The sequence below is a fragment of the Macaca nemestrina genome, chromosome 18 (assembly GCF_043159975.1).
Source record: "Macaca nemestrina isolate mMacNem1 chromosome 18, mMacNem.hap1, whole genome shotgun sequence".
NCBI lineage: Eukaryota > Metazoa > Chordata > Mammalia > Primates > Cercopithecidae > Macaca > Macaca nemestrina.
In genome coordinates, this window is record NC_092142.1 from 900,025 (window position 1) to 926,176 (window position 26,152).

General features: G+C 53.9%; 1 protein-coding gene across 2 annotated transcripts in view; it reads left to right on the forward strand.

Moving 5' to 3' along the window:
- The window catches only part of LOC105485913 (RAB11 family interacting protein 3), a 99,139-nt gene that overhangs the window by 60,534 nt on the left and 12,453 nt on the right, over positions 1 to 26,152 (forward strand). Inside the window, exons 4-9 of one of the 2 annotated variants that reach the window (XM_011748528.3) lie at positions 672 to 883; positions 7,961 to 8,110; positions 10,238 to 10,372; positions 15,295 to 15,330; positions 22,021 to 22,114; positions 24,762 to 24,865. In XM_011748528.3, the coding sequence (XP_011746830.2) occupies positions 672 to 883; positions 7,961 to 8,110; positions 10,238 to 10,372; positions 15,295 to 15,330; positions 22,021 to 22,114; positions 24,762 to 24,865 (731 nt within the window). The remainder of the gene's footprint in view (positions 1 to 671; positions 884 to 7,960; positions 8,111 to 10,237; positions 10,373 to 15,294; positions 15,331 to 22,020; positions 22,115 to 24,761; positions 24,866 to 26,152) is intronic. The other variant, XM_071083776.1, reaches the window with a different exon arrangement.

The following is a 26,152-nucleotide window of genomic DNA, read 5'->3' on the forward strand; positions in this document are numbered from 1 at the left end:
GGTGGCTCACTCCTGTAATCCTAGCACTTTGGAAGGCTCAGGTGGGTGGATCACCTGAGGTCAGGAATTTGAGACCATCCTGGCCAACATGGTGAAACCCCATCTCTACTAAAAGTACAAAACTTAGGCATGATGGTGCATGCTTGTCTTCCCAGCTACTCGGAAGGCTGAGGCAGGAGAATCACTTGAACACAGGACTCGTATGTTGCAGTGAGCTGAGATCATGCCACTACGCTCCAGTCTGGGTGATAGAGTGAGACCCGGTCTCCAAAAAAAAAAAAAAAAAAAACCCCAAAAAACAAAAAGCAAGCTCCTCCATCAGCCTCTGCAGTAGCTGGGACTTACAGGCAGGTGCCACCACACCTGGCTAATTTTTGTATTTTTGGTAGAGACAGGTTTCACTTTGTTGGCCAGGCTGGTCTTGAGCTCCTGGGTTCAAGGGATCCACCCACCGGAGCCTCCCAAAGTCCTGGGATTACAGGCGTGAGTCACTGCGCCCGGCCTGAATTGTGTTTTCTAAGTAATGTCCCTGCTTAGAGACGGTTGGGACTTCAGCGTCAGACCCCTCCCTCCACACTGCGCTCTCCAGGGCCTTGCAGCAGTGAGGTGTGGGGCATTGGCAGTTCCCCTCCCAGCTGGTGCCTGCTGACTGCTGGCGCACTCTCTCCTAGGCCAACGAGGTGACGGACAGCGCGTACATGGGCTCCGAGAGCACCTACAGTGAGTGTGAGACCTTCACGGACGAGGACACCAGCACCCTGGTGCACCCTGAGCTGCAACCTGAAGGGGACGCAGACAGTGCCGGCGGCTCGGCAGTGCCCTCCGAGTGCCTGGACGCCATGGAGGAGCCCGACCATGGTGCCCTGCTGCTGCTCCCAGGCAGGTCTGTACCCCGCCACCAGCCTCCTGGAGAGGCCTTTGGGATGTGGCACCTGTGGAGGTGTCTAATGGGCAGACTGGGATCTTGGAGGAGTGCGTGCTGGCTAGTATCCATTACATGGGGGTGGGGCTTGGCCCTGCAGTAGCTCCTGACCTTCCTGGGATGAGCCCACATCACCTTGCCCACCTTGCCCGAGCGGTCTCCCTGTTCCAGCTGGCTTTCCTGTGGTTTCCAGTGTTGCTCAACATCTTTAGCTGTAGAGAGAGAACTTATAGGAGAAGTGGATGTCTCAGCAGGGTTTTGGAACCCATTCACCTTTGCAGCACCCCTGTGGAGGCCATGTTCTCTCCCCACCTGTCCCCCACCCTCAGGATTTCTGTAGCCCCCTGTATTTCGAGCTAGTTGGGGCTGGAGTAGAGGGAAGGGCAGAGTCTGGGAGAAGGTCAGATCAGGGAGGTGTCCGGTGGCTCACGTGGACCTGAATCAGTGCTTTCAGTGTTGCCCCTGCTACTGGAAAGCCCGCTCAGCATGCTTAAGTGTAATTGTGAAGCAAAAATTAAATTCTCAGCCCCCCAACCAACTGATGGACCCCTCTCTCAGCCTCAGACATTGCTCAGCCAACCTGAAAATCTAGTTCAGGCCATCGTTAGGGAGGTCAGGCAGGCCTCATTAGGCCCCTCCCTTTGGAATTCAGGCCCAGCTGACCAGCATTCACATTAAACAGAGACTGACAAAGGTGGACTTTTTATAGCAGCCACAGCACACCACATTCCAGTCTGACTCTAGTGCAGCATCACAAGACAGGTGGCAGGCCCTGAAAGAAATCCAAGTATTTTACCCCAAAATATCTATTTATTTGACATATTTCAGAACGGTCCTATAGGACTGTCTCTTGTGGGGAAAGTCTGCACCCTGTAGAGAATCTCCTCCCTTCCCAGGTCTTTTCCCTGATGCAGGAGGGAATGAACTTGGAGTCTGGCACCTTCTCAGGTCTGCTGCCTGCTGTCTGGAGGCCTCATCTGCTTGATAAAGCCTTGGTCTCCATAGCCCCTTATCTTAAGCGGAGGCATTCCTTGCTATTGATTCCAAGTCTTTAGAGAATAACTCTTTCAAACAGTTGACAATCAGAAGATCTTGGCATCTGCTTATGACCTGGAAGCCCTCCTGTCCCCCACTTAGAGTTGTCCCGTGTTTCCTGACTGAACCAGCATCTTGCATGTAGGGTTGATGTCTTATGTCTCCCCAAGATGTATAAACCAGGCTGTAGCGTGATCCTCTTGGACATGTGCTCTCAGGGCTTCCTAGGGCAGCATCACGGGCTGTTAGTCACTCTTATTTGGCTCAGAATAAACCTCTTCAAATATTTTACAGAGTTTAAGTCTTTTTGCCAACATAATATACCCACAAGTGCATGCCCATGTTGTAAGTGCAGAGCCAGCAGGTTTTTCAAACTGACCATTCCCACGGCCCTTTTCTCAGGTCCTCCCAGGCCCCTGACAGCAGCCAGCTCTCCACCGGCCCCGCATCTTCCTTAAGTTCCCCACACGGCGAGGTCCTTCCTGTGCCTGGCTTCTTCCACTTGCTGTTGTGCTTGTGGATTTAGCCCTTTTTTTTTTTTTTTTTTTTGAGACGAAGTCTTGCTCTGTTGCCCAGGCTGGAGTGCAGTGGTGCGATCTCAGCTCACTGCAGCCTCTGCCTTCTGAGTTCCAGCGATTCTCCTGACTCAGCCTCCTGGGTAGCTGGGATTACAGGTGCACCCTACCAGGCCTGGCTAATTTTTGTATTTTTTAGTAGAGACGGGGTTTCACCATGTTGGTCAGGCTGGTCTCAAACTCCTGACCTGGTGATCTGCCCGCCTCGGCCTCCCAAAGTGTTGGGATTACAGGTGTGAGCCACTGCATCTGGCCGTATTCAGCCCTATCTTTGTGCTTCACTGTAAATTGTTTACTTTTATTATTCTATTGCAAGAACATGCTGTGACTTTAAAATTTATTCTCCTGTTGATGGCAGTGGGTAGTTTACCATTTTTGGTTTTGAGGGTGAAGCTGCTATAGGAGTTCCTTGTCTTTGGGAGCATGGTACGGCCCTGAGCAGGATGGTCATCGGGAGCACGTCCCTTCAGCCTTGGAAGTTCCTGCAGGGGCTGCAGGGTCACCTGCTTCCAGCATCTGTGGCCCCTGGGCTGCCTGACCTCAGCAGCACACGGCCGTGTCTGCTCTCCTGCTCGCCTTGTGGGAGGCGTGCAGAGACGGCTTCTCACTTGCGCTTCCCGGGTGACTAATAAGGTGTGCACCTTTCATTAGGGTTGGGAGCTCTTCTGGCTGCTTGCTGATCACAGGAGGGGTCTGCAGACTTTTTCTCTAAAAGAGTTGCAGGCCACATGGCCCCCGTGGCAACTGCTCACCTCTGCTGTTGTGCTGCAGAAGCAGCCAAAGGCACGTGGGTCAGCGAGCACGGCTGTGTTCCCGTGAAACAATTTTCAGAAATGGGCCGTGGCAGGATTGGCAGAGTTGGCCTGCCCCGGTCTGTTGGGTCCTCAGTCTTTTTCTCACTGATTATAGGAGTCCTTTAGATATGAGTCCCATATGGGGTGTGTGTATCACAGATCCTTTGTCCTCTCTCTGGGTCTCCTTTTCACCTTTTGAGGCACAGATTTTTGTTTTTATTTTTGTTTTCCAATACAGAGTCTCGCTCTGTTGCCCAGGCTGGAGTGCAGTGGTGCCATCTTGGCCCACTGCAACCTCTGCCTCCCGGGCTCAAGTGATTCTCCTGCCTCAGCCTCCCAAGTAGCTGGGATTACAGGTGCCTGCCACGGCGCCCGGCTAATTTTTATAGTTTTGGTAGAGATGGGGTTTCAGCATCTTGGCCAGGCTGGTCTTGAACTCCTGACCTTGGGATCCACCCGCATTGGCCTCCCAAAGTGCTGGGATTACGGGCGTGAGCCACCGCCCTGGACCAGAACAGATGTTTTAAATTTTGCTATAGTTGAGTTAATCCATTTTTCTTTTATGTTTATTAGCACTTTTGTGTCCCACTCAATAAATCTTTGCTTACTACACAGTCACTATGATGTTTACTTATGCTTTCCTTTAAAAATGTTATTGTTTTACCTTCATATTCATATCTGTGATCGCTATATAATTTTTTTGTTATGTTTTCTTTTGAGACAGTCTTGCTGTGTCGCCCAGGCTGCAGGGCAGTGACACAATCTTGGGTCACTGCAATCTCTGCCTCCCGGATTCAAGTGATTCTCTTGCCTTAGCCTCCTGATTATTGGGACTACTGGCGCCCGCCACCACGCCTGGCTAATTTTTTTGTATTTTTGGTAGAGACAGGGTTTCGCCATATTGGCCCGGCTGACCTCAAACTGCCAGCCTCAAGTGATCCGCCCTCCTTGACCTCCCAAAGTGCTGGGATTACAGGCATTTATTTTCTCACTAGTTTTTAAGCAGTATAACTCTTGGTGGGGCGTGGTGTCTCATTCCTATAATTCCAGCTCTTTGTGGGGCTGAGGCAGGTGGATCACAAGGTCAGGAGTTTGAGACCAGCCTGGCCAACGTGGTAAAACCCTGTCTCTACTAAAAATAACTAGCTGGGCACGGTGGCATGCGCCTGTAATCCCAGCTACTCGGGAGGCTGAGGCAGGAGAGTCGCTTGAATCCAGAGAGGCAGAGTTTGCAGTGAGTCGAGACTGCACCACTGCATTTCAGCCTGGGCGACAGAGCGAGACTCTGTCTCAAAAATATATATATATAAAAAACTCTTTTAGGGGACACATATTTTGAAAAGCTCATTTGTGACCGGATCTGATTGCTAGCTAGTGTTACCCATCTTCTGTGGACCTGGCATGGAAAGCGCGTTGGGCGTCTGCGTGCAGACCGTCTGGTTTCTACAGCCTCTGCCGTGCAGCGTGGGCCTCTTGGTCCCCAGCATGACCTTGCACGTGGGCCTTCTCTGTTCCCGTCACGCATCAGGAAAAGCTGTGCTGAGGAGGGGAGGAGATGGGGTGGGGAGGGGTGCCGAGCCCCTCGTCATTGCTTCTGAGGGAGTAGCAGGTTTCACCACAGTGGCCCGGGGAGGGGGAAGGGCCTCCTGGCTGATGGACCAGTGTGTGTTTTCCTCTTGCTGATTCTCCTCCCCTCAGAGGGCAGTTTTCTGTCACAGTATCTGAGCCTGTTGGTAAAACAAGCACCCAATCATAAGAAACAGAAAATAGAGTCTTCCTGTAACGTAGCCTAATTTTAGATGGTGGCTGTGGAAGGGAGCCACGCCTGCCTGTCACTGTGTAGGAAGGGGACTGATGCAGACAGGCAGACCAAGTTGAAGACCCTATCGGGAGGCTATGAAGTGGCGCACGCCTCCCGGTTTTGGTTTCTTTTTCGTTTTTCTTTTCCTTTTTTTTTTTTTTTGAGATGGAGTCTCGCTCTGTCACCCAGGCTGGAGTGCAGTGGTGCAATCTCAGCTCACTGCAAGCTCCGCCTCGCGAGTTCACGCTATTCTCCTGCCTCAGCCTCCCTAGTAGCTGGGACTACAGGTGCCCACCACTGCGCCCGGCTAATTTTTTTTTGTATTTTTAGTAGAGACGGGGTTTCACCTTCTTTTTTTTTTTTTTTTTTTTTTTTTTTGAGACGGAGTCTCTCTCTGTCGCCCAGGCTGGAGTGCAGTGGCCGGATCTCAGCTCACTGCAAGCTCCGCCTCCCGGGTTCTCGCCATTCTCCTGCCTCAGCCTCCCGAGTAGCTGGGACTACAGGCGCCTGCCACCTCGCCCGGCTAGTTTTTTGTATTTTTAGTAGAGACGGGGTTTCACCGTGTTAACCAGGATGGTCTCGATCTCCTGACCTCGTGATCCGCCCGTCTCGGCCTCCCAAAGTGCTGGGATTACAGGCGTGCGCCACCGCGCCCAGCCAGGGGTTTCACCTTCTTAGCCAGGATGACCTCAATCTCCTGACCTTGCGATCCTCCCGTCTCGGCCTCCCAAAGTGTTGGGATTACAGGCGTGAGCCACCAAGCCTGGCCTCTTTTTTTTTTTTTTTTTTTTGAGACCCTGTCTCGCTCTGTTGCCCAGGCTGGAGTGCAGTGGTGCGATCTTGGCTCACTGCCAGCTCCGCCTCCCGGGTTCAAGTGATTCTCCTGTCTCAGCCTCCTGGGTAGCTGGGACTACATGCGCCTGCCACTATGCCCGGCTAATTTTTTGTCTTTTTAGTAGAGATGGGGTTTCACCGTGTTAGCCAGAATGGTATAGATCTCCTGACCTCGTGATCCGCCCGCCTCGGCCTCCCAAAGTGCTGGGATTACAGGCGTGAGCCACAGTGCCCGGCCCTGGTTTGGTTTCTGTATCATTTTTACTGAAAGCCTGCGTATTTAAGGCCATGGGATTCATCTTGAGCTGTCCCAGGAGTGGTGCGTGGTGGGCATTTCTGTGGGTGTGAAACTGGAACTTCTCACGGCTGAGCACAGCAGGTCTGGACAGAGCAGAGTACATGGTCCTCCTGACTCTGCCCCCTTCTCCTGGGCACGAGGAGTCGCCTCACTCTCCCAGGCCCCTTTCTTTCCTGGAACGAAGCAGCACCTGGCCTGCACGGCAGGTTCTCCTGAGGACTTCTGGGGAAGGGTGGGAGTGGGGAGCGCTGGAGCACAGGAGCCGCTGGAGGCACAGCTGTTTCCCGTTGCCTCCAGCCACTGTGTTTTCCAGAACTTGGCTGTGGGGGAGTCACTCTCTTCAGAAGGAGAACGGGTACTTGGAAACCCCTTCCTTTTCCCCATTGCGATTTGCTGTTAAGTTTTAGATTAAAGTAGAAGTTTGAATTCCATCGCCCAGTGGTTGCGTGAGGACAGCAGCTCCCTAGAGAAGAGGCGAAGGTGCTTGAACCCAGATGTTTGTCTGTGTGGACCTGCGCTGTCCCGTGTGGGGCTGCGGGACTCGTGATGTGGGAGGACACACTTGCTGCAGAGTGAGGAGAGTGAAGAGGCTGGAGTGTTTGAAACGACTGCATGTTGGGCTAAGTAAAATGTTTTATTAAAATATATTTGGGCCGGGCGCAGTGGCTCACACCTGTCATCCCAGCACTTCGGGAGGCCAAGGCGGGCAGATCACGAGGTGAGGAGATCGAGACCATCTTGACTAACACGGTGAAACCCCGTCTCTACTAAAAATACAAAAAATTATCCGTGTGTGGTGGCGGGCGCCTGTGGTCCCAGCTGCTTGGAGACTGAAGCAGGAGAATGGCATGAACCCTGGAGGCGGAGCTTGCAGTGAGCTGAGATCGCTCCATAGACTCCAGCCTGGGCGACACAGCAAGACTCCATCTCAAAAAAAGAAAAAGAAAAAAAAACTGTTTCTTTACTTGTTTTTTTTTTTTTTTGAGACAGGGCCTTGCTCTGTCACCCAGGCTGGAGTGCAGTGGCATCATCACCGCTCACTGTAGCCTCGACCTCCCAGGCTCAAGCAACCTTCCCACTTCAGCCTCCCGAGTACCTGGGACTACAGGCGTGTGCTTCCACACCTGGCTGATTTAGAAATTTTTTTTTGCAGTTGAGGCCTCCCTCTGTTGCCCGGGCTGGTCTCAAACTCCTGAGCTCAAGCCATCTGCTCGCCTTGGCCTCCCAAAATGTTGGGATTACAGGTGTGAGCCATCGCACCCAGCCCACCTTTTTTTTTTTTTTGAGACGAGTCTCACTCGTTGCCCAGTCTGGAATGCAGCAGCGCCATCTCGGCTCATTGCAAGCCCTGCCTCCTGGGTTCATGCCATTCTTCTGCCTCAGCCACTCGAGTAGCTGGGACTACAGGCGCCCGCTACCAAGCCCGGCTAATTTTTTATATTTTTATAGAGACAGCGTTTCACTGTGTTAGCCAGGATGGTCTCGATCTCCTGACCTCATGATCCACCTGCCTCGGCCTCCCAAAGTGCTGGGATTACAGGTGTGAGCCACCGCACCTGGCCTTTTGTTTTTTTTTAAACGTGACTCCCAGGACTCACGTGTGGCTTGTAGCACACCCTGTGGAAAGCACCTTCCACACCCTCAGCTTGGGGATGCCTATGGCCTTCAGTCAGAAGACATCATTTCTGTTTTACTTTGTAGGTCTCACCCCCATGGCCAGTCTGTCATCACGGTGATTGGGGGTGAGGAGCACTTTGAGGACTACGGTGAAGGCAGTGAGGCAGAGCTGTCCCCAGAGACCCTGTGCAACGGGCAGCTCGGCTGCAGCGACCCCGCTTTCCTCACGCCCAGGTAATGACACCTTGCACCAGCACACCCTCCTCCCTCTTCTTCCCGTGGTTGATTATAGGAAGTTTCCCTTTTTGGTTCGTACGTTGGTAAGAGAGAACTTGCTTTCCTTGATGTAATGTGATTAAGTAAACCATATTCAAAAATTTAAAATTTATACCTGGATTTAGGAAAGCTGGGTGAAGTCCCTCTTATCCAGCTACATCCCCAGATCACTGCATTTCTGAGGCTTCAGCAGAATCATGTGGCACAGAGCTGTGTTTGGACACTCGGCTTGCAGGCTCCTTAGCTGTGGGCCATGGATCACATGGTGGGCTGTGCAGGCTTTTGAGGGAGGCCTCAAGATCACAAGTGAGTCTTCAGATTCATTTCCTTGTAAATATCTGACATCCCAACTGGAAAGCTGTGACTAAATAAATAGAAGCATGACACGCAGTGGGTGAGATGCCTACTCACAAACGTCCAGAGTCCTCTTGGCTTGGATCCAAACATGGGGTCTGGGTACGCACGTCTGAGGGCTTAGGGCTCCCGCGTGGGAGTCAGTCCCTCGAGGACGCTCCTGAGTTCAGGGAGACCCTCGCCTGGCTGATGGGGTTGTTACTTCAATCCCTTCTCCCCTTTGCTGCTAGGTTCTTGTTGTCCATCTTTGCCAGCATTCAAGGCCGAGTCTCTTTAAGCAGCCACGAGTCTTCCCTTGCCCGCCACCTGCCCGCTGTTACCGAGGCCCAGGGAACCTGGGTGGAGGGCGGTGCAGGGGGGCCATCCCTTGAGCTGAGCAGCTCATCTGTCCATAGGGTCCCCCTCCTTTTGTTTCCTATGTGCCCTCCCTGAAGCCACCCATCAGCCCTGGGTGTGGGGACCCTGCACGGATGTCCCGTGTGCTGGTTGGTCCCGGCGAGCGTCCTGGGAGAGCTGTGCGTGAGTGAGGCGTCGCAGGCGTCCTCAGAGCCAGTGTGCTTGTCTTCGGCACTGTCCTCTCCCAGCGGGTGGTGGTGTCAAGACAAGGGCCAGAGGACTGGGCGTTTCTAAACTTGTGTCTCTGGGCTTGGTAATCACCTCTTCCTACCTGTGTAGTTCCTCCCTGTCTCCTGTGCAGTGTTTTCATTGTTACCTGTTTCAAGTGTCATCTATGCTACATTGTATGTTTCACTTTTCACCTTTCTTTACTTGAGCTTCCACAGCCTGTGGGTCCCAGTGCCCAAGATGAGGCTGCCTTTGCTCCTCTGCCTTCGCGTCGCAGACACAGCACCCCCTGCCAGTGCCCCAGAAGCCCTTGGAGGTGAAGTCACAGGGAGGTTAGCTAGCACCACCACGATACAGAACACTGAGTTTTAACGCAGGTCGGTTTTTCGGTTTTTTTTTTTTTTTTGAGACATGATCTCACTTTATTGGCCAGGCTGGAGTGGTGCCATCATGGCTCACTGCAGCCTCAACCTTCCTCAGCTTCCTGAATAGCTGGGACTACAGGTGTGAGCTACTACACCTGACTAATTTTTGTATTTTTTGTAGAAACAGGGTTTCACCATGTTGCCTAGGCTGGTCTCAAACACCTGAGCTCAAGCGATCCACCCACCTCAGCCCCCCCAAAGTGCTGGAATTACAAGCATGAGCCACCATGCCCGGCTTTAATGCACATCTTAAAAATCAGAAAACTATTGTAGATTTATCATTCATGCATAGTTTTTGCTAGAGGTGATTTTTGGAGTAATCATAAATATAGTACAGTAAGTAAAGTTTACCTGGAGATATGGTTTGCTATCACGTTGATGTGTTTTTGGCAAAAGAGAAAGCAGTGTGGTTTTTTTACCTTCTTTTTAAAGAAGGGCTTTTGCTTTGCAAGGAAGCTCTCAGGCTGCCCCTGCTTTCTTCTGGGCACCTGACCCAGAGGAGCAGGTGTGTGCGGGGCCCCCTGATGCTCGAGCTGGTGCCTGTCCGGGGCTCCTGGAGGCAGCTGAGGGGTGTGGGCTCACTGCGGTCTAAAGGCAAGAGCCAGAACATTGCACAGCTCATTCTCCACGTGCTTTTGTTCCACACCATGTCCCGTCCTGTCCCCCTCAGCCCCTTGTGCGGAGTCACAGATGACCCCACGGGTCCCCATCCTCTCCTGAACGGATGCTTCTGTCTCTCTAGCACTGACCCTCTTGCCGCAAAGCTGCACAGCATCCTCACTGATGAGGCGTTTGAGTTTTACTGTAGCCAGTGCCACAAACAAATCAACCGCCTTGAGGATCTTTCCGCCCGCCTGAGTGATCTTGAAATGAATAGGTAACTGACGAGCGCCTGGCCTTGCTGTCTGTTCCCAGGGTGTGGGGGACTCCCGATACCCACAGCCCCGTTGAGGGCCTGACCTGACTCCGGTGCTTCCTGAGGCCTGGCCTGGTTGCCGCGAGGCCAGCGGGACTCTCCCTGGGGCCCCGCCTCCTCCCCTGCACGCCGCGGGCCGCCGGCGCCCCGCCTCCTCCCCTGCACGCCGCGGCCGCCGGCGCCCCGCCTCCTCCCCTGCATGCGCAGCTCAGGCCAGCGCTTGTGTTGCTGGAGAAAGTGATCAGTCTTTGCAAGCTGTGCTGTCTGTCCTGTGTGTGAAAGAGGATTCTTTCTGCATTTTACTAAAAGATTTCTTTCATTGAGCTCATGAGACAGAATTGGGAAAGTTAAAAGATTTGGTCTTTAAGAACAAATGTGTGTAAACAGCTTTCAGGATTGTTGGTTTCAGTGGAGTTTTGTGTACTCACAGTGAGCCTGTAAGGGAGCTGACTGTGTCTCGGCAGGGGAGCTTCTGTGGCTGGCCCCGTGTCTAACCCCCAGTTACAGAAGACAGTTTTGGGTGGTTTGCACTTATTGACGTGCCTATTAGGCATCTGTGTTGATTTCGCCTGCAGTAAAGCCCATGGGGAAGCCCCTGGGTGGACAGCCCTCGAGGAGGGTCTGGTGAAGAAATGGGCCCCTTTGGAGCTTTCCACAGCAGCCCTAGCCTAGCAGAAGAGGTGAGTGAGCATGCAGGCTCATGCTGGCAATCCGGGATGGCTTCCCGAAAAACGAGCCCTGGCCTGTTGGGAGGGTTTGTAAAGGTGGCGGAAAGGTGAGCTACCGTTATGGTTCTAGCATGTTTAGAGGTCTTTGTGAAACTGCTTACTGTCTTGGGCCTGCTTCTGTCCCTGCCCCCAGGGGGCTTCTGCCAAGGCCAACCCATCCTTGCTGGTGGGTGCTCACTGCTCACAGCCTTGTTGAGGCTTCTGTCCTGCCTCTAGTTCCATTTCCAGGGCACTTAACTCTTCTTAGGTTCCATGAAATGCTGTGAAACACAGGGCCTCCAGCCAGTGCCCATTCAGGTGGAGAGGATGCCGGTGAGGCCCGGCACTGATGGCCATTCTGGAGCATCAGGGGGTCTTGGCAGCACTGATGAGAAAGCAGAAGTGCTCTTTGAAGAGGGCCTTCCTGGGAGACTGGAGGCCATCCAGAATCCGGTGATTCCAAAGATCCGCTAGCCTCTGTTTGAGGGGAAATCGGTTTTCGCCTGCTGTATTTGTTCAGCTGAGGGTTCAGGGCTCGGTGACGATGGCTCATCCTGCCTGGGGAGGGGTGATTTGTTCTTCCCACGCAGAGACTTGCCCTCCCACCCACCGGTAAGTTGAGTGCAAGCATATCATCTCCGTATGTGAAAGTAAAGCCTGAAGACTCAGGTCTCGTCTCATTCTCTGAAGATTTTTGACATAGAAGGGATTTTTTCCCACATTGAGAACTAGCTCCAGGATGGCCATGGTCACCCCTGCTGGGCTTTGTGGGTTAGAGAAGGGACTAGGATGTAGCTAAGTACAACCAGCAAGTCCTGTGGAGCCTCACGTCCAGGTTCTGCCACCCCTTTTCCTAAGACTCTACGAAGCGGGCCAGGCGCAGTGACTCACATCTGTAATCCTAGCATTTTGGGAGGCTGAGGCAGGCAGATCATTTGAGGCCAGGAGTTTGAGACCAGCCTGGCCAACATGGTGAAACCCTGTCTCTACTAAAAATATAAAAATTAGCCAGGAGTGGTAGTGCACGCCTGTAGTTCCAGCTACTTGGGAGGCTGAGATGGGAGGTTCACTTGAACCCAGGAAGTTGAGGCTGCAGTGAGCCAAAATTGTGCCACTGCACTCCAACCTGGGCGACAGAGCCAGACTCTGACTCCAAAAAAAAAGACTCTGCCAAGTGGTTAATATGCTATTCAGTTCAACACAATCAGGGCACACAGCTGCCAGTGAGAACATTCTCCCCAGAACCCTCAGTGGAGGAGATCTGAATCTTGCCTTTTAGTTTCCATGGACTTGCCCGAAAGTAAGCTTATTTGGTCATGCTTTGTGGGTGACAAGAGGTGATTAGTCCAGACCACCTCTGGAAGCTTTGATATCGGATATGATGTCCAGTCACCTCGGAACAGGCCAACAGCTATTGCATTTTCCAGGTATCCTGGAGCCTCTAAATACATTTCATTTTGTAGAAACTAAGAAGTGTGCTTTACATGGAGGTATATTTTCTTTTTTCTTTTTTTTGAGACAGAGTCTCGCTTTGTTGCCCAGGCTGGAGTGCAGTGGTGCGATCTCTGCTCACTGTAACCTCTGTCTCCCGGATTCAGGCGATTCTCCTGTCTCAGCCTCCCAAGTAGCTGGGACTACAGGTGCCTGCCACTGCACCCGGCTAATTTTTGTATTTTTAGTGGAGACAGGGTTTCACTGTGTCTCAATCTCCGGACCTCGTGATCCTCCCGCTTCAACCTCCCAGAGTGCTGGGATTACAGGCTGAGCCACTGCGCCTGGCCTGCCTGGAGGTATATTTTCAAATTACAAACGCTGTTGCTGGTCTGCCAGTCCAGGCCCTGAGAGGTAAACTGAACGATGAGTCTGTCCTGTCTTATTAGTTCTAGGGAGTCTCAACAATAATAGGATAAAATTAGATTTGTATTCAGCCTGGGTGTGGTGGCTCATGCCTGTAATCCTAGCACTTTGGGAGACCGAGGTGGCGGATCACGAGGTCAGGAGATCGAGACTATCCTGACTAACACGGTGAAACCCAGTCTCTACTAAAAATACAAAAAATAAGCCAGGCGTGGTGGCGGGCGCCTGTAGTCCCAGCTACTTGGGAGGCTGAGGCAGGAGAATGGCGTGAACCCGGGAGGCGGAGCTTGCGGTGAGCCGAGATTGCACCACCGCACTCCAGCCTGGGCGACAGAGTGAGACTCCGTCTAAAAAAAAATAGAGCTGTATTAAAATACACATTATTAGTCTCCAATCAGGAAAGGAGAGCCACACAGTAATTTGAACAAGGAAAGTTTAATACAAAGAATGGACTGGGTGTGGGCTGAAATCCCAGTGCTTTGGGAGGCTGAGGCAGGAGGATCCCATGAGCTTGGGAGGTTGAGGCTGCAGTGAACTGTGGTTGCACCACTGCACTTCAGCCTGAGCGATAGAGTCAGACCCTGCCTATAAAAAAAGGTAATACAAACAAACAAAAAATTTTTTAAATCATTAGGGAAAGAAAAATAATGACTGCCACAGGCTATGGGAGTAATGAGGCACTGGTTGGGATGAGTAAAAAGAACCCTGCAGAGCATAGGGATAGCAGCCACAGGAGCAGCCGCCACCCAGGGCCCAGGCAGAGCCCCCTAGCTGCAGCCACTGCTACCCAAGGCTGAGGTCTGCAGCAGCTGCAAACCGGGTGGTGGGGACACCACCGTGCTGTCAGGGCTTGTGGGGAACCTGCCTCCTGGCTGCCAGGAAAGCTATTCTGTTGCAGGATGCGTGGCAGAGTCACCCCCTAGAGAACAGCTACCCGAATGGGGTCGGGGAAGCCCCTGGTTCTGGCTACAGTGGGCAGGATGCTCCCTAGAGTGGGGGCTAGGGAGGCTGCGTGTGTTAGAGGGCCCTGCAGAGAGTGGTCAGAACCAGGAGGCAAACCTCTTCCTGCTGTGTTTGCTCCACGGCTCCCTCTGCTGATGACACGCAGCATCATGGAGGAGGAGCCTGCTAAGGGCCCAGCGCTGTTTCTGCAGGGCCAGTAAAAAGGATGGACTTGGAGCTGAGGGGCTCTACATTAATACCTGGCACAGCAGCTGATTCTCCTCCAGCAGATTTTTTTTTTTTTTTTTTTTTTTTTTTTTTTTAAGACAGAGTTTTGCTCTTTGTTGCCCAGGCTGGACAGTGGCGTGATCTTGGCTCACTGCAACCTCCATCTCCCGGGTTGAAGCGATTCTCCTGTCCCAGCTTCCCGAGTAGCTGAGATTACAGGCACGTGCCATCACACCCGATTATTTTTGTATTTTTAGTGGAGACAGGGCTTTTCCACGTTGCTAGGCTGGTCTTGAACTCCCGACCTCTGGTGATCCGCCCGCCTTGGCCTCCCAGAGTGCTCGGATTATAGGCATGAGCCACCATGCCCGGCCCCTCCAGCAGATTTTTCTGCCTGACCCTGGAAAGAAAATCATGGGTGTTTCTGAGACAGGTAGGCTGAAGAGAGATGTGGCTTTGCGAGTTCCAGGATCTTGATGGTTTCCAGGCCCTGGGGGTGAGGGTGTCTTCTTGCAGGCTGAGGCTAATAGTTTAGCAGCTATACTGTAAGATACAACTTTGGACCTCAGAAATGAGAGAGAAGGTAAGTTTGGCTCATGTGCCACTGCAGATGGTTAAATCAAACAGTTGATGTATAATTGGCTACATTTACTGCCCTGAAATGGCAACGGGAAAGGTGTCCAAACTGATGCCTAGGCAGGCGTTCTGAGCATGATGCATCAGTGCCTAAGTCGAAGTCAGCGGCAAACTCTCCTGTCATAGCGGGATCTGGGGTCACTTTTCACTTGGGGGTCTCCGAAGGCCAAGCGTTTGGGGGTAATTTGGCTTCAGAAGCATTGGGACAGTGCAGCCAGCTGATGGGACCAGGTGTGGCGCTGGCCCCTCAGTCGCAGTCTGGGGTGGCTGCATCTGGAAGCCTCTTCGGGGGCTGGAGTAACGAGACGTATGCGGCCTCACCCCAGCACCCCCGTGTCCTTGCTGTTTTGCTGAGTGAGCGTTTGTGCATGGGCTTGCCTGGGGGGCCCTGCATGCCGGGAGCACCGCTGAAAGGCCGCCCACCCCGTATCTCCACAGCCTGAGTTTCCTGCTTCCTCCTGCTCCTCTCTGTCTGTTCTAACAATTTTCCTGTTTATTTTGTTTTCTGCACAGTCCAACAAAGCGGCTCTCCAGCAAGAAGGTGGCAAGGTAGGTGGGTCTCTGGTTCCTGCTGAAAAACGTTCTGAAGTGGATAATTAATCATAGTTTTTAAAAAAAGTTTTAGAAAATGTTCTTTTCCGAGGTATTTTTTAAACTCCTGCAAGTTACTTTACATGGTTTGGGGCTGAAGGTATCCTGAGGGAGTGTTGGGAAAGGGGTTTCCAGGGCTGTGAATTTGGACCCGGATTTGTGACCAGGAGGTAGGTGTCAGAGCTTTTGGTGCTGGGCCTGTTGAGTGTTCACTAAGGTCTGGAAGGGGCCACCATCCCCACGTCTGCTCTACGTTAGTTCTGAGGTACCGAGACCCGGTGAGGAGCCTGACTTCTCAGAGCCGGGTCTGGGCAGCTCCCCAAGGTGAGTTGAAGGTGAGGGGTGGGTCTGACTCCAATTCCTAAAGACCATTTCTTCATTTTTCAGCTTTGCATAGATCTGTTGGCTTCCTGCTGTGAAAGATGGCAACATACACTTTTATCTTCCTCCCCTGCCAGTTCTTACCGAAATAAGCATGCAGGGTTAAGGCCTTTCTCAGGGAGCCACGCAGTGTGGCTGCTGGGTGGCCTCTGTTGCCATCAGAGACTGGCTTCGCGTCTTTATCTGCTTTGCCTTCCCTGTCCCCATCCTGCTTCGTGGCCCAGCCTCTGGCAGGGCCGGGAGACGCCTCTCCGGCTTCCTCTGGAACATCCCCCCCCCCGGAGCCTCCTCTCTGCCCCATTGTGCTGGGCATTCTCCAGGCCTTGTGGCTGTGGTCCTGGACGGGTCTCCCCACACCAGTGAGTTCCTTTGTTTCAGGGGTTGGATCCTCTAGCTCCCTGGCTCTGTCTTCCTTCTTGTTTGTTTTCTCCATTTTTTGTCCAGCACATCTTCCTGTAGCTTCTTGAGAAAAGGGGTGCTCAGGAGATAGACTTGAGCCTCGGTTGGTTTGGACTGTGAGAGTGTGGATAGTTTTCCTGTAAGATGTTTGACGGCATTGCTTATGTTCTAGAGCTAGACTTGCTACCCTGAGGTTTAACCTTTCTGACTCGGTTTCTTTGTGACCAGCCTGGGCAACATAGTGAAACCCTGTCTCTACAAAAAAAATAAATAAATAAAAGAAAAATAGGCAAGGTCTTGCTACGTTGCCCAGGCTGTCGTGCAGTGGCTGTTCACAGGTGCAGGCATAGGTCTGACAGCCCCAGACTCCCTGGGCTCAAGTGATCTTCCCAGCTTGGCCTCCCAAAATTCTGGGATTGCAGGTGTAAGCCACCACACCGGGCCAGGGACAGAAACCTTTTGTTTTCTGTTTTCTTTTATTTTGAGACATGGTCTTGCTCTGTCACCTGGGCTGCAGTACTGTGGCACAATCACAGCTCGCTGCAGCCTGTACCTCTCAGGCTCACTCCATCCTCTCACCTCCTCCCCCTGAGTTCCTGGGACTACAGGTGTGCATTGCCATGCCCAGCTAGTCTTTTAATTTTTTTTTTTTTTTTTTTTTTGAGACGGAGTCTCGCTCTGTCACCCAGGCTGGAGTGCAGTGGCCAGATCTCAGCTCACTGCAAGCTCCGCCTCCCGGGTTTACGCCATTCTCCTGCCTCAGCCTCCCGAGTAGCTAGGACTACAGGCGCCCGCCACCTCGCCTGGCTAATTTTTTGTATTTTTTAGTAGAGACAGGGTTTCACCGTGTTAGCCAGGATGGTCTTGATCTCCTGACCTCGTGATCCGCCCGTCTCGGCCTCCCAAAGTGCTGGGATTACAGGCTTGAGTTACTGCGCCCGACCGTCTTTTAATTTTTAATAGAGATGGAGTTTCAGTATGTTGCCCAGCCTGGTCTTGAACTCCTGGGCTTAAGGGAGACTCCCACCTTGGCCTACCGAAGTACTGGGATCACAGACCTGAGTCGTCACACCTGGCCATGGATGGAAACTTTTTTCTTTTTGTTTCTCTTCTCTTTTCTTGGCTTTCTTTTCTTTTTGAGACAGTCTTGCTCTTCCTTGCTCTGCCTTGCTCTGTGCAGTGAAGTGATCACAGCTCACAACAGTCTTCACTTCCCAGACCTCCCAAGCTCAAGCGATCCTCCCTCCTCAGCCTCCCGAGCAGCTGAGACCACAGGTGCATGCCACCATGCCCAGATAATTTTTAAATTTTTTGTAGAGACAGGCCCCGACTGGTCTTGAACTCCTGGGCTCTAGCAGTCCTCCCACCTCGGTCTTCCAGAATGTTGGGATTACAGGGATGAGCCACCGTGTCCCACTTGTTTTCCATCATTTTAGGGGCGAGGGGCTAGAGGAAGCAGAGGTGAATGTCATCATGCATTTTTTTCTGTCTTCTTGCTCACCCCTTTCAGAAAAGCATTGAGCTGGCCAGGCGCGGTAGCTCACATCTGTAATCCCAGCACTTTGGGAGGCCGAGGCGGGTGGATCACCTGAGGTTGGGAGTTCAAGACCAGCCTGGCCAACATGGAGAAACCCCATCTCTACTAAAAATACAAGATTAGCCAGGTGTGGTGGCATGTGCCTGTAGTCCCAGCTACTCGGGGCTGAGGCAGGAGAATCGCCTGAACCCTGGAGGCAGAGGTTGCAGTGAGCCGAGATCGTGTCACTGCACTCCAGCCTGGGCAACAAGAGCGAAACTGTGTCTCAAAAAAAAAAGAAAGAAAGAAAAGCATTGAGCTCTTAGGAATGTGAAGAGAATCCCCAGCCAGCTACACTTCTGTTAACCAGTTCAGCATCACCTTCCTCCCCACTTCATCGTCTTTTACTCCAGACAGGCTGCAGCTGGTGACATGAAAGGCCAGTCAAGGCCAGCTGAGGCATCTCCTTGAGGCTTCCTGTGCCTAGGATGGGGCGCAGCCTGCAGCTGGCTGTCACAGCCTCGTGTCAGAAACACCCTTTGAAATTTAATGTTTCCTTCATGGGTACCCTTTGGTATAAAAAAAGCCCAATCTGGTCCAGGCACAGTGGCTGACGCCTGTAATCCCAGCACATTGGGAAGCCGAGGTGGGCGGATCATGAGGTCATGGGCCCGTCAAGAGCAGCCTGACCAACATGGTGAAACCCCATCTGTACTAAAAATACAAAAATTAGTCAGGCGTGGTGGTGCGCACATGTAATCCCAGCTACTCAGGAGCCTGAGGCAGGTGAACTGCTTGAACCCAGGAGGCAGAGCTTGGAGTGAGCCAAGATCGCACCATTGCACTCCAGCCTGGGCAACACAGTGAGACTCCATCTCAAAAAAAAAAAAAACCCGATCTGCAGTTATCTGAGTTATCTGTCGTTAGAGTTTACAAAACAGAGGTATGTTCGCAATATATCTATCCACATGTAAATATATACACGCAACATTTAATCTGCTGTTTTGCCCCAAATATGCCACAAGAGGCTAAGGAAGCGCAAAATAACTGTCGTGATTCGCTTCTCACAGTTCTCAGCCCTTCGCGCTGCACTGTTGCTGAGATGGTGGGTTTTGCCGGCAGCCATTGTAGCCCCTGGGCTTGGCTGCCTTGTCACCTCCCTCAGCCTTGTTCCGTCCTTGTCCATGAGATGGAAGTGATTTTCTCCAGTCAGCTGTGCGTGTGCAGGGACAGGGGCTCCAGGCAGAGCCGAGTCCATCAGGACAGGAAGAAGTGCTCACAGCAGGCAGGCTCCTAGGGCCCTGGGTGGGAGGCCTCAGGGATCCCTGTACCTCCTTGCTCACCAGCCAGGCTTGACCTACTGCCCTTCGGGGCAGATCAGGCTTTTTCCACAGCTCCCTCTCTGAGGGGAGGGTTCTCCCAAGTGAGGGTGTGGTGTAGCTGGAGAATCCCTCTTTCTGGGGGATTTAAATAAGCAGCCCGGCCGGACACAGTGGTTCACGCCTGTAACCCCAACACTTTGGGAGGCCGAGGTGTGCAGATCATGAGGTCAGGAGTTTGAGACCAGCCCGGCCAACATAGTGAAACTCCATCTCTACTAAAAAATAAAAAAATTAAAAAGTTAGCTGGGCGTGGTGGCGGGTGCCTGTAATCCCAGCTACCTGGGAGACTGAGGCAGGAGAATCGCTTGAACCCGGGAGGCAGAGGTTGCAGTAAACTGAGATAGCACCGCTGCACTCCAGCCCAGGCGACAGTGCAAGACTCTGTCTCAAAAAAAAAAAAAAAATTAAATAAATAAACAAGCAGCCCCACACGCCATGCTGAGGACCCTCTGCCTCACACGGGTGGCCGTGTGTGGTGGCTGCACGCTGGGTGCCTGGGGATGGCCGTGCCTCCTGTCCCCAAGTCAGCCCCAGAAGTGCCTAAGCCTCTAGGACAGCTCAGAAGTACTGACAGGCCCCAGGCCATGGCCTCTCCTCAGGGTAGGCTCTGGGTTGCAGCTTCCTGCCTGGAGTGGCTCATATTTGGGGGCAAGGTCATGGGCGTTTAAGGGTAGCGACTGGCCAAGAACATGATCCGCGTCAGCAGCAGCTTTTGAGAATCTGATGAAATTCCCAGGGCCCTGGAAGGGCGCTGGTGTGTTCCAGCTGGTGCACGTTCTCAGGGCTTGTCTCCAGGGGCAAAGATACCTTCTTTTTTCCTCCTCAGAGCGTTTATGGGGAAAAAGATGGAAATGTTCAAGCCCAGTCCATACTAAGAAGCAAATCAAACTTCATACACTTGGTAGACATTTTCAGTGGAAAAACACTAACATTTTATGGAATTCTTACCCTGCTATGTCCCTAGCCAAGCTGTTTGTATGCAGGACCTTGGTCCAACCTCAATTGCCTGTATACCCCGATTTCATAGGCAAGGAAGCTGGGAGAAAGTCCCCCCATTTCACAAGCAAGGAAGCTGGGAGAGGGTCCCCCCATTTCATAGGCAAGGAAGCTGGGAGAGGGTCCCCCCCTTCATAGGCAAGGAAGCTGGGAGAGGGTCCCCCCACTTCATAGGCTAGGAAGCTGGGAGAGGATCCCCCCATTTTACAGGCAAGGAAGCTGGGAGAGGGTCCTCCCACTTCATAGGCAAGGAAGCTGAGAGAGGATCCCCCCATTTTACAGGCAAGGAAGCTGGGAGAGGGTCCCCCCATTTCATAGGCAAGGAAGCTGGGAGAGGGTCCCCCCATTTCATAGGCAAGGAGGCAAGGAAGCTGGGAGAGGGTCCCCCCGTTTCATAGGCAAGGAAGCTGGGAGAGGATCCCCCCATTTCATAAGCAAGGAAGCTGGGAGAGGGTCCCCCCATTTCATAGGCAAGGAGGCAAGGAAGCTGGGAGAGGGTCCCCCCGTTTCATAGGCAAGGAAGCTGGGAGAGGATCCCCCCATTTCACAGGCAAGGAAGCAGGGAGGGGGTTCCCCCATTTCATAGGCAAGGAAGCTGAGAGAGGATCCCCCCGTTTTACAGGCAAGGAAGCTAGGAGAGGGTCCCCCCGTTTCATAGGCAAGGAAGCTGGGAGAGGATCCCCCCATTTCACAGGCAAGGAAGCTGGGAGAGGATCCCCCCATTTCATAGGCAAGGAAGCTGAGAGAGGATCCCCCCGTTTTACAGGCAAGGAAGCTGGGAGAGGGTCCCATTTTACAGGCAAGGAAGCTGGGAGAGGGTCCCCCCATTTCACAGGCTTGGAAGCTGGGAGAGGGTCCCCCCATTTCACAGGCAAGGAAGCTGAGAGAGGGTCCCCCCATTTCACAGGCAAGCTGGGAGAGGGTCCCCCCATTTCACAGGCAAGGAAGCTCAGAGAGGGTCCCCCCATTTCACAGGCAAGGAAGCTGGGAGAGGGCCAGTGCTTTTTTACAGTCACGCAGTTGTGAGCATCAGGCTATCAGCCCGGAGCCTGGCTCGGTACTGAGGCTCCCAGGATGTATAAAGAACTGAACACGCGCCTTTGCTGTTGGCTCTTCTGTGCGAGTGCTCTGAGAGTTTTCTGTGCTCCCAGCAAGTTGGGGTTGGTGTAGATTCACCACAGCGAATCTGGCCCAGTGGTGACCACGAGCACGCGCTGACTGCGCGCCGAAGTTCACGCTCCCTGGAGCAGCTCCTGCCCCGAGGCGGCAGCCTATGGGCTGGCTGCATCCACGCAGGACCACGGGGCTGTGTCCCGGAGCCTGGCCCAGGTAGTAACCTGGCATGGCCTGCAGGGCTGGGGACGCATCCACAGGAGCTGGTGCCCCAGAGGACACGTGTGTCTGGTGTCTTCCTGGACTTGGTTGGACCGGTTTCCCAGTGTGTCCGTGAGGTTGACACTGAGTGAGACTTCCGGGATCGACACTTTTCCTGGGACCCTCACTGTTCCTGCCGCAGAGAGCACCTGTGAAAGTCCGAGATGAAGAATGTGTACAGGGGAGGTGTATGCAGGTCGAGGTCCTGAGCTGATGTCTCACAGGCTTCTGGTAGAGACGAGATTGTTCGTGTCTCTGTGAAGAAGGACACGTTTTATTGCTGCCAAGTACAAAGTCCTCTGCCACTCGCTGGCCAGGACTGAGGTCGTGTTCTGTCAGGTTCCAAAGAGCGCCAGGAGGACTCTGAGACCACAGAGCACGGCCTGCTTTCTCCCAGCCCCTGGTAAAGATGTCCAGCCTGGGACCTCCCCCTGTATATAATGCTTTAAGTGGGAGAAGACCACCACCCAGATCAGGGGAGGACCTGTCCCCTACAATGCTGCCGCCTGCTTTTCAGATTGACTTGGGAGTGCTTGTGCTGACGGAGCTTGTCCTGTGGTTTTTCCCTTTCTTCCCTCTGTTACTGTTCCTTTTCCATAGGTACCTGCACCAGTCAGGGGCCCTGACTATGGAGGCCCTGGAGGACCCTTCCCCCGAGCTCATGGAGGGCCCAGAGGAGGACATTGCTGACAAGGTAGGTCCTGCAGGGCTGGGTAGCAGCAAGTAGGGGATTTAGACACAGCCATGTCTGAGGGCCTCTGCAGACATCCCGGGAGGTGGGGACAGCACAGCCGGAGGTGACCCCATGTCATCCAGGGCTCCCAGACCCTCTGCTCTTTGGCAAGTTTCCCCAAGGGATCTTGTGGGCATGTGATAAAAAGGAGTCTTCCTGTTGTGCACAAAGGGCCAGCTGGGAGGGGTGGACTGGGCAGTGAATGAGAGCCCTCAGGGATCCCACCCCCACTGTGTCTGAGTTGGGTTGGGGGACACCCAGACATTCAGTCCACCAGGCCCATGGAGACGTGACCTGGGGCACCCATGATTTGGGAGAAGAAGGCTGCCCCTGCAGTGACTGCAGAGCCAGCAACCTGAGGAACAGGCTTCTCCTGGGGACTTAAATGGAATGGGTGGCAGCAGCCAGGGCAAGGCAGCCTTGCCGTGGTCAAGACCCGCTTTTCAGCCGGATGTGGTGGCTCATGCCTGTAATCCCAGCACATTAGGAGGCCCAGGTGGGCCGATCACTTGAGGTCAGGAGTTTTGAGATTAGCCTGGCCAACACAGTGAAAGCCCGTCTTTACTAAAAATACACATGGTAGCCAGGTGTGGTGGCGGGCACCTGTAATCCCAGCTACTCGGGAGGCTGAGGCAGGAGAATCGCTTGAACCTGGGAGGCGGAGATTGCAGTGAGCTGAGATTGTGCCACTGCACTGCAGCCTGGGTGACAGAGCGAGACTCTGTCTTACCTCCTGCACCCCCTCACCTCCTGTGACCTCTTCACTTCCTCCTGTACCCCCTCAATTCCTCCTGTACCCCTCATCTCCTGTACCCCCTCACCACCTCCTATACCCCCTCACCTCTTCTTGCATCGCCCTCACCTCTTCCTGTACTCCCTCACCTCCTGCATCCCCCTCACCTCCTCCTGTACCCCCCACCTCCTCCTGTACCCCCCACCTCCTCCTGTACCCCACCACCTCCTGCACCCCCACCACCTCCTGCACCCCCACCACCTCCTGTACCCCCAACCTTCTCTTGTACCCCCCACCTCTTCCTGTACCCCCATCTTCTCCCGTACTCCCTCACCTCCTCTTGTACCCCCTTACCTCCTCCTGTACCCCTTACCTCCTCCTGTACCCCACCTCCTCCTGTACCCCACCACCTCCTGCACCCCCACCACCTCCTGTACCCCCACCACCTCCTGTACCCCCAACATCCTCTTGTACCTCCTACCTCTTCCTGTACCCCCATCTTCTCCTGTACTCCCTCACCTCCTCTTGTACCCCCTTACCTCCTCCTGTACCCCTTACCTCCTCCTGTACCCCACCTCCTCTTGTACCTCCCACCTCCTGTACCCCCATCTGCTGTTCCCCCTCACCACCTGCACCCCCCACTTTCTACTGTACCTCCCACCTCCTCCTGTACCCCATCTTCTGTACCACCTCACGTCCTCCCGTACCCCTCACCTCCTCCTGTACCCCCTCACCTCCTGCACCCCCCACCTTCTCCTGTACCCCATCTTCTGTACCCCCTCACCTCCTCCCATACTGCTCACCTCCTCATGTACCCCCTCACCTCCTCCTGTACCCCCTCACCTGCTCCCACACCCCTTACCTCCTCCCGTACCCCTCACCTCATGTACCCCCTCACCTCCTCCTGTACCCCCTCATCTCCTTCTGTACCCCCTCACCTTCTCCTGCACTCCCCTCACCTCCTCCTGCACCCTCTCACCTCCTCCTGCACTCCCCTCACCTCCTCCTGCACCCTCTCACCTCCTGCAGCCCTCATCTCCTCCTGAACCCCCTCACCTCCTGTGTCCCCTCACCTCCTCTCCTGCACTCCCATGTCCTCCTGTACCCCCTCACCTCCTCCTGTACCCCCTCACCTCCTGCACCCTCTCACCTCTATCCCCCTCACATTCTCCTGAACCCCCCTCACCTCCTATACCCCCTCATTTCTTCCTGCACTCCCTCACCTCCTGTATCCCCTCATCTCCTGTACCCCCTTACCTCCTCCTGCACCCCACCTCCTCCTGTACCCCATCACCTTCTGTACCTCACCTCCTCTTGCACCCCCACCTCCTCCTCCCTACAACTTCTCTAGCATCTCAAGTCTGCTGACCCAGGCTGAGTCCTCCTCTGCTCCCTTTACTCCTTCTCCTACCTCTGCAGGTGTCTGACTTTATCTTGATGTGAACTCTCTGAGGGAGGGAGGGACCGAGACATGAGTCTGTTCGTCCCTTGCATCCATGGGCACCTGGGCTGCCTCTGTGAGCTGCATCTGGCTGAGCAGAGACCCAACTGTGTGGTGGGGGCAGAGTCTTGCTGCCCATGAGCCAGCCAGTCCAAAGGCACCCCTGGGCCTCTAGCTCTCGGAGCTGCGGCAATGTGTGCATTTGTGGTGTCGAGATGACAGTACTTCCCAAGCCCCCGGCCCCATTAGGAGCTGCATCTTCTTGGGTTTATGGGACAAGTTCCAAGGGTAAGTTGGATCCGACACCAGCCTAGCTAGGTGGATCTGATTCTGTGCTGAGAAAATCCCCAGGCGGCCTCCCAGGTAGTTCCCTTGGGGGTGCAGGCCCTTCTGCTTCTGACTACCTGACCCTGAAGCCTGGTCTCATTGCCAAGGTCGTCTTCCTGGAAAGGCGTGTGCTGGAGCTGGAAAAGGACACGGCAGCCACTGGCGAGCAACACAGCCGCCTGAGGCAGGAGAACCTGCAGCTGGTGCACAGGTGAGCCTGGGCCAGGAGACCTGGGCCTCTGCGTAGTGCCTCCTGTGCCCACCTGTCAGCCCCCGTTTACTTCTCTTTACCTCACACAGCAGGGGCTTGGCCACCGGTCCATCCCAGGGTGGAAGCCGGCTGAGGGGGTGGTGCCGGGTGGTCATCTGAGCCTACCCATTGGGCTGCAGGCAGGAGACTTGAGGCTCTGACTGGTGCTCTCGTGGGGAGTTGTCCATGAACCCTAGACACACAGAGGGCCAGAGGAGGGCACTGCCTCCCTCTCGGGAGTGTGAGACCTGACCCACCCAGAGGAGGAGCTGACTGCAAACCCACGCAGTGCCCAGCCTCGCCAGCAGGCCTGGAGGTGCAGCTCTCCCACTCTGGTCCATACGAGGTGTGCCCATCCTGGAAGAATGCAGGTTAGGGAAGTTGCTCAGCCGCAGAAAGCGAAATGAGCAGAGACTGCTGAGTACGTGACAGGATGCACAGTCTCATCACTGTGGGCAGGAGTGCTAGGGAGGAAGCGAAGTGTGACGCCGTGTTTGCAGAGAAAGAGTGGGAGCTGCTTACCCCACTCTCGTTTGCAGACTTTTCTTAGAATACTGTGTAATTCTCAGTGTTTTTCAAACGAGGCACGCCATGTTGTCTCATGGCCGATTTGCAGTACTGTTTCTCATGCAAAGTAAGATGAGCTTGGCCCAGGAGTCATCTACCCAGGCTGTGCCACCTGGAGCTGGGCACCGGCAGCCTCTTGGGGGCAGAGGAGGCAGCCAGGAGGCCTGTGAGGCACCTGGGGAATCTGCAGAAGAGGTTCTTCCTGTGAGCTTCTGCTCCCTGCCCAGCTGCCCGGGCACATCCCTGCCCTTCCACATATTCTCAGCTCAGCCAAGGGCCCTGTCCCTTGAAGCTTCAGTGTCTTCATTACCACTGACCAGGTAGATTCAGGGCTCTGAGCAGCCTGCACACACGTGTGTTGGCAGCAGGGCATTTGCAGTCAGCACTCCCAAAGCCCCCAAGCCCTCACCCTGCACCGTACTAACATGCGTGACCCGCCCTTCAGCTTCAGATCCATCTGCCCTGTGAGCGCTGAAAATGTCTCATGGGATCGTGGGCGTAACTTGCACATCATTTTAATTCTAACAAAGCAAAGCACATTCTCTTGTGGAGTGAAGACCCTGGGCTCTGCGGCTGCCCGTTCTCCAGGATTCTCAGCAGAGGAGGGCCTGCCGCCGGCCCCTGCTGCCTTGTGGAGAGGGGCCAGGCATGCTGGCGAAGGGGCTGGGCTCCAGTAGTGTG